This window comes from Onychostoma macrolepis, chromosome 03 (genome assembly GCF_012432095.1).
Source record: "Onychostoma macrolepis isolate SWU-2019 chromosome 03, ASM1243209v1, whole genome shotgun sequence".
Lineage (NCBI taxonomy): Eukaryota > Metazoa > Chordata > Actinopteri > Cypriniformes > Cyprinidae > Onychostoma > Onychostoma macrolepis.
The window spans coordinates 38,158,897-38,174,396 of NC_081157.1; the positions used below are offsets into that span (position 1 = coordinate 38,158,897).

Here is a 15,500-nt window from a genome sequence, read left to right on the forward strand (position 1 = left end):
TGTCTAAGGACCTGAATGATGTGCTCACTCCCTGTCACATGTTTGGAATGAGCTGCGTGCACAGCCCATTAGCAGATTGGCTGTTTGAGACAATATACCACTCGTTATTAATGGACAACATATATCATATCATATGCAGACAGATATCAAGTTATCAGCTGCTTTAAATGTTGCCTCAAACTGTCACAAAGAAAGTAAAAAAGCAAACTTTATTACAAAAGCTGGATTATCCACATAAACTACATGAAATATGTTCGTTTCTGCTCCACTGAGACCTCATTCAAATTATTCATGAATACTGCAACCGCAATTCTATACAGCTGAACAACAATGTCAGTATAACTGATGTTACTCTTAAGCGTTTGTGGCAGTATTTGTTTAGGAAGCGGGCCAGATTTAACAAAGATTTCCCTGTCTAAAGTGTAAAAAACCCTCCCAGAGAACCTTTGCATCCACGATATCAGGTTAATAAAACCTGTCCTGTGTTGTTATCGGTGTATTGTGTTAAACTCAATAAGGCGAGCTCCCCGCACAGACTGTCAACACAACTGAACATCTGAACTCATGATGTGTGCATACTTCCCTCAGGCTGGAAATATTTTTTCCACTAAGAATTAATTAATCCCATCCAATTATCAATTTTTTTCCCAAACCTCCTCTTTTCTCTGATCAGCTACAAAGCCCCCTAAGTAGTTGATCTGAACTCATTCACATTAAGACTATCAAGCCTAATCTAAAACAAAAATGGAGGGCAATCCTGAGGGTCACAATTATGTCATTTATTTTTGATATCTGAATATCCAACAAAACCCAAACAGGATTCCTGAATTCTTAAAAAAAAAAATAATAATAATAATAACAAATCAATTCAGTTATAAATTTAAATCATAATCAATTTTCTTAGGGATAAAAATCTACCTCAGCGTACAATCTAAACTATAGGGAGCTTTTTACATTACTATAAGGTTACAGTTAACAACAGAGCCCAAACTTAAATTCAATTACTATTTATTTTTAAATATAATAATCAACACAACTTAAAAAAAAAATTGTATGCCAACATTTTGTTTACAAGCTGTTTTTTTAGGTCTTTCCTTGGTTGAAACACTGACTGAGCGATTACATGAGACATGAGATGTCCATTCATGTTTACTTTGTATTAAAACTAGTAGTAAAGAGTAAGATCCACGCTGCCATTTAAACTTAGGTGTTTATACAGTCTGTCACAGCACATCAAAGACCGTCAAAACATAATTTGACATAATTTGAAAGATGAAATGTTGTTTCTTATCAAAATAACAATATATAAAACTGGAAGATATATGCATATACACACACACACACACACACACACACACACACATATATATATATATAGATAGATAGATAGAGAGAGAGCCTATGTGTGTATATGTATATGTATGTGTGTTTGTGTGTGTGTGTGTGTACACACACAGCAGCTCAAAGCATCATGAAATTAGCCCAAATATTTAATAAACACCCTGTAGGGACGGGGTAGAACTTTGTAATGATGTGCATGTGAATTCTGTGGAGGTTTGAGTGGAATTCTCTGGCAGCAGATTCTGTGCAGGTACTCCTGACTTATTTTGTAAAGAATGTCGATCACGCCTGAGTTTAATCTTCATGCCTTGAACAGGAAGACCTGATATCTAAAGCAATTTCTCCTTAAAATAAGGATTTTCCTTCATCTTTATCCTTTTTTAAATGTAGCTGATGAATGTGAGGCCAAACACTCGATTTAAAAGCTTGTCCTTCAGTTATCAGCATTGACATTGCAGGCTTGGAGGATTAGATGAGGTCAGATGTGACCCAGAGGGGCATATTTTCCTCTCATGGAAATGAGTGCCATCATGTTTTACTCTACTCACAGGCTATACCTTTACACATCAACATTACAGAGCACCTGAAGGTTGCTATGGTAATTTGTAAAAGCTCCACTAGACTTAATACTGGGTTGTTGTGGAATGGCAACACACACAATGCGGCTCAAACCCATAAACACTGCTCATCTTCTCCAATGCCTCAGACAGTATGCGCAGGTAATAAATCATCGACGACAGCAAGCTAAATTATGCTAAATGGGGAGAAGACATATCCAAATCTTTCTCAGAAGAGAGCACCAGGTTCACACGTGGATAAATGTCCCGGTAACAGGCAAGTCGATCCCATTACTGACCCACCTCTATGGGCCTAAGATAAGAATACTGCTGCTTGTTAATGTTGTCTTATCTGCTAAGGAAACACATTTCCTTCTCAATACAAAAGAAGCTGTGATATGACTGGAAATGGCACCAAACATGAACTATAAACAGCTTAAAAAAAGAAAAGAAAAACACTATATAGAAATCATTTTCTGGATTAAAAAAAAAAACAAAAAAAAAAAAACCTGACCATACAAATTTTTTTTATTTTATACTGCCTGTATATTTAGAAACACAGAAATTGCTGAAATAACTAAACTGTTTAACGCAAAGAAAGGCGATCAACTTTTTCTACAAAGCAGAGCACTCTCTTGTTCTCTCCCTAAGCTGAAGGGGATAATGGGAGGGTGGCCTTAAACATCTGCTTGTGAAGAATTTATTTCCTAAATCATTGTCATTAGATCCAGAATAAATTGTGCTGTAAAAGGGAGCAAAGAGCTTTCAGCCTTCATCAGACAAGTGGAGACATGAAGCCAAGACCTAGGAGATGGGGGAAGCAAGGAGAGAGAGACATATATGGCAAAAAATCTTTTTCATTTTGACTGGATTTCAATACTGTAAAAATGCAGAAAGCAGCACTTTGACTGATATGAAGAAATAGCGAAGTTAATGGAATTTTACACTCCGGATATGTGAGGAACTTCTAAGGTCATCGTGATGAAAAGAAACGCAACTCATCAGCAGACTCCAGACATGCTTTATTTTACCACATAAGTAGCTGAGGCGGTTTCAGAAGAGAAACCGTTGTCTGTTCTGGAGGTCTTGCTGTATTTATGAGCGGCTTCAAAGATGATTTCACTCTCTCTCTCCATGTTAGAGGAAGAGAGCGGAAGAAGACCCTTTGGCTGTTTTTGCTATCATGTTTTTTTTTTACTAGAAAAACATCTTGGAGCAGAAGAGAGTGATAGCAAAACAATAATTTAAGCAGCTAACATATATTAGCAGATCATTTTTCATTTTTTACAGCCAGTTGTAACAAGATGGCTGATTTTACAAGACTTACTTTATATGTCTACATCAGTATTAGCCTTCAATAAATGTGAGAAACAAGAAGCGTAGAACATGAGTCAATCTGCCTCAAGAACTGTACAACTTGTAAAATGGTTTTCAGTCATAAGTTGCCTACTACAAAAAAAAAACCTTTGAAAAAAAAAATGAAAGACCCCCCTCTCACCCTTTTTTAAAGACAAACAAAAGTGTAAAAACTGTTTTTCTGTGCTGCCAAAACATTGCCCTGTTTGTTTGAGAATTCCGACCAGCCCAGCATAGCAACACTGGCTCAACCAATGATGTGAGTTTGGGTGCAGGGCTATCTTTTTGGTTAGCCAATAGAAGATGGGAGGAATGTTCATTAAAGCCAATCATTATTTTTTGCAGTTCTTTTTGGTGCTGTGCTATCAAAACACTACTCTGTTTGTTTGTGAATTCCAACCATACCAGCATAGCAACACCGGCTCAACCAATGATGCGAGTTTGGGACGGGTTTATCTGTTTAGATGGCCAATGGAAGATGAGAGGAATGTTCGTTAAAATGATTATTTATGCAGTTCTGTTTGGTGATGCTAGTGATGCAAAAATAACACACTTCACCTTTAAACAATTATTAAGAAATTATTCTAGAGCATCTGTATCTGTATCACGGACACAAAACAGGATTGAAAAATTATTTTGGAATGGCATACTAGTACCTATACCCCCTCATTTGCTGTCCCGTATTAGGATAGTATTCATACTAGACTTTCATAATTTTTTCACCACTATGGCATCCACAATGTTCAAACTGCTGATTGGTGTTACTGGGGTAATTTTTGCCTACACAATGATTATCTGGTTTTAAGCTTTGAATTTAATTTGGTAACACTTTAGTACAGGGACCAAATCTCAATATCAACTAGTTGCTTAATAGTATAATAACATATTGGCTGTTTATTAGTACATATAAAGCATGTATCCTGCATGACTATATTTTACATCCCTGGTACTACCTAATACCTAAACTTAACAACTACCTTACTAACTACTAATAAGCAGCAAATTAGGAGTTTATTGAGGCAAAAGTCGTAGTTAATGCTTTGTTAATAGTGAGAATTGGACCTTAAAGAGTGACCTTTAAGTTATTATTATTAAGCTAATACTAGAACAAAAAAATAATAATAATTGTGTGTTTTTCACCAAAACTCAACCTTTTTCTATGTACATCTATGTGCATATATGGTATATGCATCACCATATACCGTGGCAAACCTACATACTACACATGCATACTTACAAAGCATACTTTATTTTATAATAGTTAAGAACCAAGTTCTTTCTCAAATGTAGGTTAGTACATACTTTTATAGTATGCACAATTAATACCCTAAAAATCTTAAAGTGTACTTCAAATTATAATGATAATATTATGTGATAGCTTACAGGTTTGCCATTAGAGTTTTTGCTGACAGCATAAATGAACTGGGAAGCCCTGTTGTCCCAGGACAGCTATAAACACAGTTGGGAGCGTGTCATGTGTTTGGCCTAAACAGTGAATGATCTTTTCCCTTGTTATCACAGGAAACTGTGCAAAGGGCCTACATATAGCTCAATGATGGGTGGATGACGTAAGGCCTAAATATACTCCCATTTCAAAAAATAAAACAAGTCATAATGCACATGGAACATGATGAAAACATGGGCGGTCATTTCCCATTGGCTTTGTGAAAGGGCTACATCCGTATGCACTGCGCCCAGATATTTTGAGGGAAAAAATTAAAAGAAAACAAGACACCACAGAACCACTGAAAACACTGCCTGAAGCAGATAGCATGACATAAACAGCACCCACATCCCAGACTTCCACTGATGCAACTATTGAGTAGTCGGTTTCATCCGAACCCATCAGCGCTGCCTTTACAGCTCAACCATCTGACAAACAGCAAACAACACAGCTCAGCCTGAGGTACAAGCCTGGGGCGGCACCTATTTTGCCACGCATCCTAACACTGGAAACTATAAATCACTGTGTAAATGAAGTCATGTTTATGTTTCAGAGACGTTTCAGCGTGGGGGCTGGCTGCCTGGGATCAGCACAGATGTCAAGACGCCCACCCTGATGTTAGCTTACTTGTGAGACGCACAACCAACGCTGCTAGAAAGCTATACAAGAAGGATCTACGTGTCCAAACATAGTTTCAGGCGCCCACTGATTCCCTCCAGTTCAACGCTCTCTGTTTTCTCAGGTCAGGAAATGCACCCCTCTCCCCTCTGCAACATGACCCCAGGAAGTGAAGATGGAGGGAAAAACACAACAGAATGAGGCAAATATACAACATGTGGAGCTGAAAATTCCCCAACTCATTTCTGGTCAGACAAAATCAAACCCACAGCTTTCCCAATATGTATTTTTGTCTGAAATACGTCAAAATTCATTACGGTTTGTGGTACACCACTGTAATATCAAACATATTGCCATTTATGTGGATCCAACATGCACACATGTCACCATTTTAGGGCTTTACCATAGTTCCACAGAGGTGTAGCACACCATAATTATGCCATTAATGTTAGCAACCAACATTTATAGAAACCTAACCCCATCCTCATCATTACTATTATTGATTCAAGATTTAGGACCATTATGTTTTCTGTTTGCTCATATAGTTTCTTTCAACAGTCTTATCTCTTTCTGTTGTCTCACAGTGTCTGAAATACATGTTTTTCTGAAGACAAATGCTGAAGTTGGAAGGCATACTACTCTTACTATTTCTGCCATGCAAATATATAGAAGAAATAGTAAGAACAATATGGTAGTATGCTATTTCCAGTTCAGTCATGTTTTATTCTTTTCTAATGGAAGAATATGGAAGAGCTGTGTGTTTGCCAATTTCCAATTTTATTAAAAGTATCCAAAAACACGGTAAATAGTTGTTGTGGGGTCTAGTGGCAGTGTTGAAAAAATAACAAAATGTACCAGTTATCGCGTGTAATTGCTTTCAAATGTGGCTTTGTTTTTCAAACGACTGTAAGAAGCATTTGGAGAAATTATGATCAACAGTCTTTACCATTTTCAATCAAAAAACAAAAAAACAAAGGCTAATTAAATTGATTTACAGTTAATTTATTCTACTGTACAAGTACATTTTACTGGAAACCATGCTGTTCATGGAAATTTACAGTTTATTTCTATGGGATGTTCTGTAAATTTTAGATAGCCCCAGTAACCAACGAGGGTAGAGTTTAGTGTCACCCTTATGATGAAGTCACGTTGGATCTGCTAAATGAATAAATTTAAAAGTAAATGTAGTTCAAAGATTAATGTCCTGACTCAAAAGATATTTGACACCAGAGCGTGACAATACTTGATGACCATGGTGCTGACTATGAACTTTCCACTCTATATATGCTTTCCACCCTGATGCCTTTGATATCACTAAGCTTCAGTTCTGAATTCATTATAGTCAATTGGTATGTAAAGCCATACATAAGAACATAATTATGGTGCCAAGAGTCCAAACCCTGTCTGGATTGCACTAATCCCAATGGTAAGTAAGTTAGGCGTCTCTGGATTGGGTGAGATCATGGTAGCAGAGATTGACACACCTGAGAAATTTAAATGTATAAGGGGCTGATTCTGTTGCCTCTGGCAGTGTTCGACTCAGCTATGTCTGCCAGGGATCACTTTACTGGGTAGGCAGTGATGACAGGCTCCCCTGAACTGTTATCACTGTTTGCACTCAGCTATTTGTTGATATGCCAGGAATTCCTCTTTTTTGTGTCTTTTTTTCTCTCCCATCACACTTTTTTTCTACAGTACGTCAGTAAGGTGCAGAAAGACAGCTGTGATGACAGCAGCACTTCAAATAAAGTGCTGCCTTTAGACCCACACAGTTCTGTTTACTCAACTAATTGTATTCATTGCAAAGGGCATACCTCCCATTTTAAGTGCATGCTCAATAGAAAATCATTTTCTGACATGAGGCGTAACCACCGGTGGCATTGACCCAGTTCTTCTGGTTAACTTTAATAACTCAAGTTTTTAGCTATTAAGACTCCGAAACTGGAATATTAAGGACACTACATCTTACCTTCTGATCTCTTGAGCTCCTTACGTTGTATTGCTGGTGAGTCTTTTTTGATGCCATTACTCAGGGGGATGACCAGACTTGTCTCAGACGCTGGCACCTTAGTCTCCACTTTGGAGAAAGAGGCGATCCGCTGTAATATGGAACCCACACTCTCTTTGGCATGGATATCGTCCTGATCGATATCATTGCTGATCTCCATCTGTCCTGACAGGGAAGGTGAGGCAGGGGCCACCTGGACCACTTGGGGCTTAGAGACCACGTTGAACTGTGGAGTCTGGGCAGGAGACAGAGGCACTGGAGATTCGCTGATGTTGGGTACTGGGATAGCTCCAGGATGAGTGATGGGCTCTTTCTTTTCAATTATGTTGTTGTTGTTGTTGTGGGCCATGGGTAGGTCGGTGCTGTCCAGGCTGCTGATGGATGCAGAGGGACTTGCTGAGACAGTGGGACTGTTGGATAGCGTGTGGAATCTTGGAGGTGGTTTAGGTGCTCCCGAGGATTCCGTTTGAGACTTGAAAACCAAGTTGTCAAGGTCAAGAGGGAACTTGTTGAGGCGAACCGGATCTTTAGGTCTAGGTGACTGGCTGTTGATAGAGGAGTCCCTTGCAAAGGTAATGCTGTTCTGGTTGTTATGGGGACTCCACTGCGGACCTGTATTGGTGAATCGCGATCCAGGCGAAATCACTCGTCTCATTCCTGCAGTCTCCATCTGGAGGTCCAAAGAAGGCATGGACCCATGGCTAATACCCATGGGTTCAGTTGGGATGACCAGAGGACCCTCCAGCTCTGAATGGAACATGTTTCCATGTGAGGAGAACTTCTTCAGGGCAGGGCTGCCTAAACGTTGGGCTTTAAATTCCCCAACACCGACAGGACTCTGGGGAGGGCTTGTGTAGGAGCAGAGTTTTGAAGAGGCCTGGTACTCCAGACTGGAAGAGGAGCTATGGAGACTGTCGTTGTCACTTCCTGGCCCGGAAGACGAAGTGAAGCCATTGGGGTTGAATTTGTTTTGAAAAGAGGCAGCTCGGTTGATCCCAGTATTGGCATTGATAGTGGGCTTTCCCATTGTCCCTCGGTTGAAGGAGAGACTGGAAACCATCCTATTTCTCATAACGGGGCTCTGGGCAGGACTGCAGCTGATACTAATCCTGGAGCGATAAGGAGGAGACACTTGGATCCCTGGACTCCTCACATCATTTGTCTTGTTGAGGATAGCACTCGGGCTGATGGGAGATGTGACAGAAGACGTAGGGGAGAATGTGGGGATCTCGTTCACATCATCAATATCAAAGGACCTCTTCAGAGCTGTATAAAGAAAGAAGACACAAACTTGATTAATTTTCAATGTCAGAAGACACTCTTAATGAAAAATAAAAGACATATCCTAAAATGAGGTCGGTTAAATTGTACTTAATCACCAAAGGGCAAATTTCAGTTCCAGAAACACTAGGCTATAATTTTTCAGGTAATACATTTCTAAATTGGTGATAATACTGATAATACATCAAAGATTTAGGCTTCTTTCAAGATAGAAATCATACATCAGCTAAGACAGTCATTTCCTGTTTTTGATTTAAAGAGGCACTAAAACCTTAAAAGGATACACTTCACGGTGAGGGCAGCCTGGAGCCCTCTCTGAATGGACGCCTGTCAGACAGATTTTGAAGGGCCAAGCCATAATTACAATTCTTGCTTTGAAGGTGATATAACAACTGTGAACAGATATGCTTTATTCAAGCACCCAGGTTATGTTTCGTAAGTCTTTAAGAGATTAGGACTAAGGTAGATGAAAATATTTGCACATAGTACAAACATCAGTTAATGATCTTTCATACAAAAGAGTCGATAATTCAGCAGTATTGAGATAATTATGAATTTACTGGGACTAGATAAATTATAAAGCAAAAGCATTATATAGTTAATTCGAGATACGAAATACATTTGCATTATTTTTGCTCCTCATGTAAATGTTTTTATTTAAATAATATTTAGATTTTTTTTCTTTTTTTACCATAAAACAAGACAAAGCACTCTGATTATAAATTATGAATGCATCTGCATCAAAATCCACACAGATTGAGAATTAAAAATGGTCCATGTCACCCCTACATCAACTTTAAAAGCACAATGACTTTTGCTGTCAATTAAAAACATGTGCTAAGGAAATGTACGATAAGACAGTGGAAACAGTCTCTCGTGGGGCTGAACGGTATAAGTCTACACCTGGAGCATGTAAATTGTGGTGACACTGTATAATCCCCTCATTCTCAGAAGCAGCAACACAAAGCCGAAGGCAAACAGTGCTTTCCGACCTTTTCCTTTTGTGAGAGGCAGTGGCTTTTCCTCCAGCACAAAGGACCAATTCAAAGACACAGTGTCAGGGGCTGAAGGCTTGGATTACAACAGCCCTTCACCGTGACTGAGAATTCCAGTGGTGAACAGTACAAATGTCCTAACAGTTCTGTGGCAGACCCAATTAGAAGTGGCAGCTTGAGCAATGACAATTGGATCTGTCTAGGGTGTGATGCCATGAGGTGCTTTCAGTTGCAGACTACCACGGCTCACGTGCCATCTTTGGCATATCACACACCCAGGCACCATGACAGAACGTCAGAGGTTTTCAACCCTCTTCAGGTGCTGCCTTGTGTAAACAAGCAGATATCAGTGTGAAGTTATCATAGCATCTCGCCCAGCAGCCCTGATTATATCTTCACCCGGCAGGGGGCAGGGCTGGAGCCAGAGCTGCCTGTCTTCCCATAGGGTATGCTACCGATTACAGTCACAAAGACTACAGGCACTAAATGAAATCACATTTCATACAGGAACAGCCCCCTCTTTTACAGTGAGGAGACCACAGACCCTTGTTTCAGCTCACCCAACATTATCCGCACAGCTGTGAAAGTTTAGGCCTAATCGAATTCCAGCAGCAAGGCTGTTCGTGCATCGCGTTACAAGCAATGTCATTCTCTTCAGCGCCCCAGAAGGCATTTAATATGAGAAGAACACCGTTAGGGTGCCATTTGATTCAATAGAGGCGAGGTTAAAGTTGCCGTGTGTACTCTCACAATAGCACTCAAAGTGATAAAGAAGTGCACTTTGGCAAAGAAGTACGCACCACTTTAGCTGACTTCAGTTTAGGAAAGAGAAAGAAAAGACACAAAGCGAGGGAGGGACAGCAAACCAAGTGGCAAAGTCTAACATCTTTTTTTTACGGTGCAGCACATGCAAGTGTAAACTTGTACTCCCCTTTGACTGAGATAAAAAAGGGCCGGTATCAGGTAATTACTGGCACCCTGTCAAACGCTCAGGAAATAATTACGCTGGCAGCCGAGCGCACCATCTCTGTGCTGTTCAATATTCTTTCTCACAGCTTTGCTGCAGTTTAATCCTCTCTGTTAACACATGGAGCAGCACAATGCATGCACGATCTGATAAAAGAGAGGAACCTGAGAAGCTCCTTCTTCGCCCTGCTCTCTTTTTCCTCACGACTGAGTCTCGAGACTGTTTGCACTGCAGCGTGTTATGGTTCTTTGGGAAATGGGATAGATGTCAATGCCTCGTGATGATTATATGCTTCCTGTTATATACTTTGTTGACATTCTTTCATTAAGGACATTTAGGGTTCTTTTGTAATTTCCTGTTAATAACCAGGTTCAATGCAGCTTGGTACTGTTTGACCCTTGGAGAAAAAGCTGATGCATTCATGGGCTACATAAACACTAAGATAAGATCAAAAGAAACAAAAAGATCAAAATAAATAGTTCAACCAAAAATTAAAGTTATCGTTCCAAACTTGTGTTTCTTTCCTTTGTGAAACACAAAAGAACATTTCAACAGTTTTTGTCCATAGAATAAAAGTCAATAAGGTTCAAAACATCATTGCACCCCACTGACAGACAGTGAAACACTGAGACATTTTGATCGTTTTCTACAGAAGAAATGTTACGAGGCTGGATAAATGATGACAGAACTTTCATTTTTGGGTGAACAATCCCCTTTTAAATGTTTCCAGCCACAAATAACCAAAATACACATTCAATATATTTGTGACCCGTTCTAAAGGGAGCCACATGCAGAAGAATAAAAGATCAATTTTTCTCTGTACGTTCACATAGATTCAGGATCATGGAGTTCATGGTTTTACTACACTAGCTGCTATGTTACTTTGGACCTAAGGTTTATGATGAGGGGCTGCAAGGCAAACAGAGAAAGGCCTGGGGATGATTGCAGAGGGGGTCGTCAAAGAGACAGTTGGGGGAGGTCAAGGGGACGCCATACAGTCACTGATGGATGTATATTACCTATCCATGACATTTCTGTTAAACGCATACAGATCATATACTCAAAATCAGCAACATTTCCAGTGTAAATGTAGCTCCTCTCCTCATCTGACAGTCCTGAGAGGGAAAGTTTTAGAGATGCATCTATAGGGAGAGTGAATCGTTGGCCAGGCAGATGGGGGGGGGGGGGGCAAGTTTGGGCCTGTTGTGGTTTTCCATCCCCCACCATCGCATTCCTCACAGGTATTCCCAGACGACCCCTTGAAACACCACCCAAAGCACATATCTCAGACGTTGCTCGGACCACCTCTGCTAAGGCACATCTGGAAGCTGAATTCCGAGCTGCCATTTTCAGCATTGCAGCGATGCGAATAGGGCGCTGCATTCACACCCCCCGGGGGCAATGAAAAACTTTCACACAGTTACAGATACTCTCTATTACACCTTTTTAGCCTTTTGAGTTGAATTTAGCTCCTCCATCATCGTGTTTCAGTATAACGGCATGCGCTATTCAACACCAGTGTGCTTTCATTACCATTTCAGATTTGGCGTCTAATGTTCCAAATGGGAATGAAGATTAAAACAAGCATGAAAAAAGCAACTCATGGCTGATAATGGCATTTGATGGGCTTCAGTCCACATATACTCAGTATGTGGTATCAACTGTCAGGCAATTACATAGAAACATGCCTGAGCCACTTTGTGTTCTCCAGGATTCCTGTGTTTTTCTAAATGTACCTTGGCAGCTTTTTGTAGAATCTGATCTTAGAAAAAACATTTTAGAACCTGCTTTTTGTAAATACTGATCAAAGGGCAAACAAAGGTTGAATAAAGCTAGACCATCATGATTTCAGGTGGATCTGTTTTTAGGAATGATAATCAAACTGAGGCTGAGATGAGATAGAAATAATCCATAAACTTACTATTTAATACTAACCTTCCCTTGCCTCCATCTATAAACTACAATTACACCCCAATACTTTAGAAAGATGAAGTTATAATTAGTTCTTTGTGAGACTGCCACATGGCAGATTTGGAAGGTATGAATATTTGAGATAGAGCCAAGGAAAAAGAGGCAAGTTACTGTAATTGCCCCCAATCTAGCTCAACCATAAATTAAACATCTGTGACTGACATAACAAAATGCAACACCAGAAAGCTGTGCTACTATCTACAAGCAAAATAAAAAAAAAAAAAAACAGATAGCATCTCTGAATGACATAAGATGCTCAAGCGACGAGCACATTTCTAGAGTTCAAGGTCTAAAGTTTCTAAAGTTCAAGGTCAATTTGTGTGTCACGTTGAGTAACAAAAATTCATAACTTAACTTGGCAGTCTATTTTTTTTCTTCCCAGTGGTGTTCATTCACACAAACATAGACACAGTACATAGATATTTCATACAGACCTTCAAGCTTAGCCTCCCTTATCCCACAAGGCTTTACCAGGGGCCCTATATCTCCTCAATCTTTATTCTATGACTCCCATAATGCTGTGAGGAATGCACTACATGGGCTGAAAAAGCAATGAAAACCGTCATCCTCTGTTTTAATGAAGACTTTAGTGAATCAGTACCACGTATCAAGAGCATATACAGCCTGGATCTGCTTGATCAAAAATGTAGCCTCGAGATATACCATATGCCGTCTCTAATGGGCCAGTCTCAAATTACACAACAGGAAGGTTGAGGCTGGTTCTTTTGGACATATTTTGCCTTTCCCTCATTTCCACACATTCACATTTACAGGAAATGCATCCGTCGTCACCCGCTGAACAGCCATCTCCGTGCATCACAAAAGTTCATGCCTACAATTAAACTTCTACTGATAAGACATGGATGACTGCTTTTCACAGTCACTCGACCACAAACGGCCATATAAAAGAACCAAGGGTCTCACTATACGTCCCACAACATTCCAAGAGGCGTTTTCCTCAGAATGAACAGCGGTTCTGTCTATCTTTACTCAAGCACATGGAGGCACACTGATCTCTTGTTCGGAAATGACCTTATTGGCTGGTTTGAGGTGAAGCTGAAAGAATTTAATGTTTCTCTTGTGGCGTCTTCTACTAGGAATCACATGGCCTGGGTATGAATCTGAGAAAACTGTAGTGGTCAACACTAAGAACACTACATCTTTCAACACATACATACTCAAAGTGACATGGACGGAAATGATCCCATCTTCTAGTAAAATCCAATTTCGCCTTGTCTCAAGTCGTAATACTTTTTAAGAGCTTAATAAAAGTTAGCTGTAACTGACAAAGATCAAGGCATGTCAAGTGATTTCGTTTAACACATTGGCAAAATGTTGAGCACTGTAGAGCTGTTTCAGCTCTAGAAGGAACACACCCAGTGAACATGTTTGTTTACTGCTTAGCAAAAGACACCTCAATCTTCCCTGTCATCATGTGTAATTGCCACAGTCGTCTTAAGAATGAGTTTTTGCTGAAGCATCTACCAGACAAACCGCTCCACAACATTTCCAAAGTAGCAAAAGCACTTCCTCAGACAGTATTTAGCTGACAACTGTTTCCACGCAGCACGCAAATATAATAATAGATGGTGTTTTATTCTGAGTGCTTGAACTAATTTGTTTTTCCTCTTCACATCAGCACCTGTCTAAACACTGAGAGAAACTATTGTTCTCCAGTCCCCGCTGTGTCCGTCCATGACGGATCTATTGGAAAGGGTGCCTCTCTTCCTCAGAAATGTGTGTCAGATTCAATAGTGGACACGGCTGTGGTGAGGGTTGTGAAGATGGTTCTTGACGCTCTGCAGTGTAAAGAAACAAAGGTTTGGGAGCATGCTAAGATAATTACAGCAGCACACCAGTGGAACTTTCACTACATTAACTTTGTACAACTTTTGGAAGTTCTTCAGAACAGATCGATAGATAGATAGATAGATAGATAGATAGATAGATAGATAGATAGTAGCTTATATTCTGTACACTAGAGGCATGTTTGCACTAGCAAATTTAAGTTTTAAAGCTGCATTTCGTTTCGTAGTAATACCAAAAGTACACTTAAATTAGGCCATGTAGTTTTATGAAAATAGATTTTGCATACATAAATTATACACTTAATAGGATCACTTAAACATGCCCTATGACCTAACACTGAAGACTAACCAACCCAGTCAAATCAGTCTTGCCTCTAGTCATCCATGTGCTTAGGGGTCTGTATGGACAATGGATGTATGCACTTTACAAGTCTTCACAAAGTACATTACAATAACGCATCAAATAAACTTTCATAGACGTCCATAATCAAAAATTGCATGCCGAAATAGACTAAAAGAGATTTTTAAAAAGTAAAAAAAAAAAAAAAACTATTATTAATTTATCGACGTACATCTGCATTTTTATTATTCTACATAAACATGGCGAAAAGTTTTAGTTTTGTAAGTTTTTGAACACTTAATCTGTAAATAATTATACTTGCAAAGTTTCTCATAGCTCAAAAAAAAAAAAAAAAAAAAAATCACTTATTAAAATTAATGAACGCGCGCACTTACCCTCAAAATCAGACAATATCCCCTCCAGATGGTCATTGACTGAGATGTCTGACATCCTGACTTCAGTCCAGGGAAAACTTCCAGCCTCAGTGGCACGCAAGCACAAGAAATAAACTTTGCGAAGACAGCACAAAACCTCTTAAAAGATTTTCAAGTTTATCCGACGATTTTTGGGCTTGTGATGCAACAAAAAAAGTTGCGATTTCGGTGGGAGTCGTTTCTCATCTGAGAGCGCAGAGCAGAACGTCAGATTCAATAGAGACCCAAAGGCAGACAAACCATCTGATAAACCTCCTCCTCCCTGTGAGTCCTGCCCCCTCACGAACAGAGTGGTGGGTAAAGTGACTCCCCACCCTTCACCCCACCCTGCGGCTACACCTGGAAAAGGCAAGTCTGTCCCCCTTCGTTTGCTAGTTCTG

The 15,500-nt window shown here is 39.7% G+C and overlaps 1 protein-coding gene across 4 annotated transcripts in view; it reads right to left on the reverse strand.

The window, feature by feature from the left end:
- Positions 1-15,500, reverse strand: part of septin12 (septin 12) — a 66,812-nt gene that overhangs the window by 43,080 nt on the left and 8,232 nt on the right. For 3 of the 4 annotated variants that reach the window (XM_058770866.1, XM_058770865.1, XM_058770863.1), the window contains one exon: positions 7,286-8,590. In XM_058770866.1, coding sequence (XP_058626849.1) covers positions 7,286-8,396 — 1,111 coding nt within the window. In that variant the 5' untranslated portion in view covers positions 8,397-8,590. Of the gene's footprint in view, positions 1-7,285; positions 8,591-15,081; positions 15,386-15,500 lie in introns of those variants that run through there. The other variant, XM_058770864.1, reaches the window with a different exon arrangement.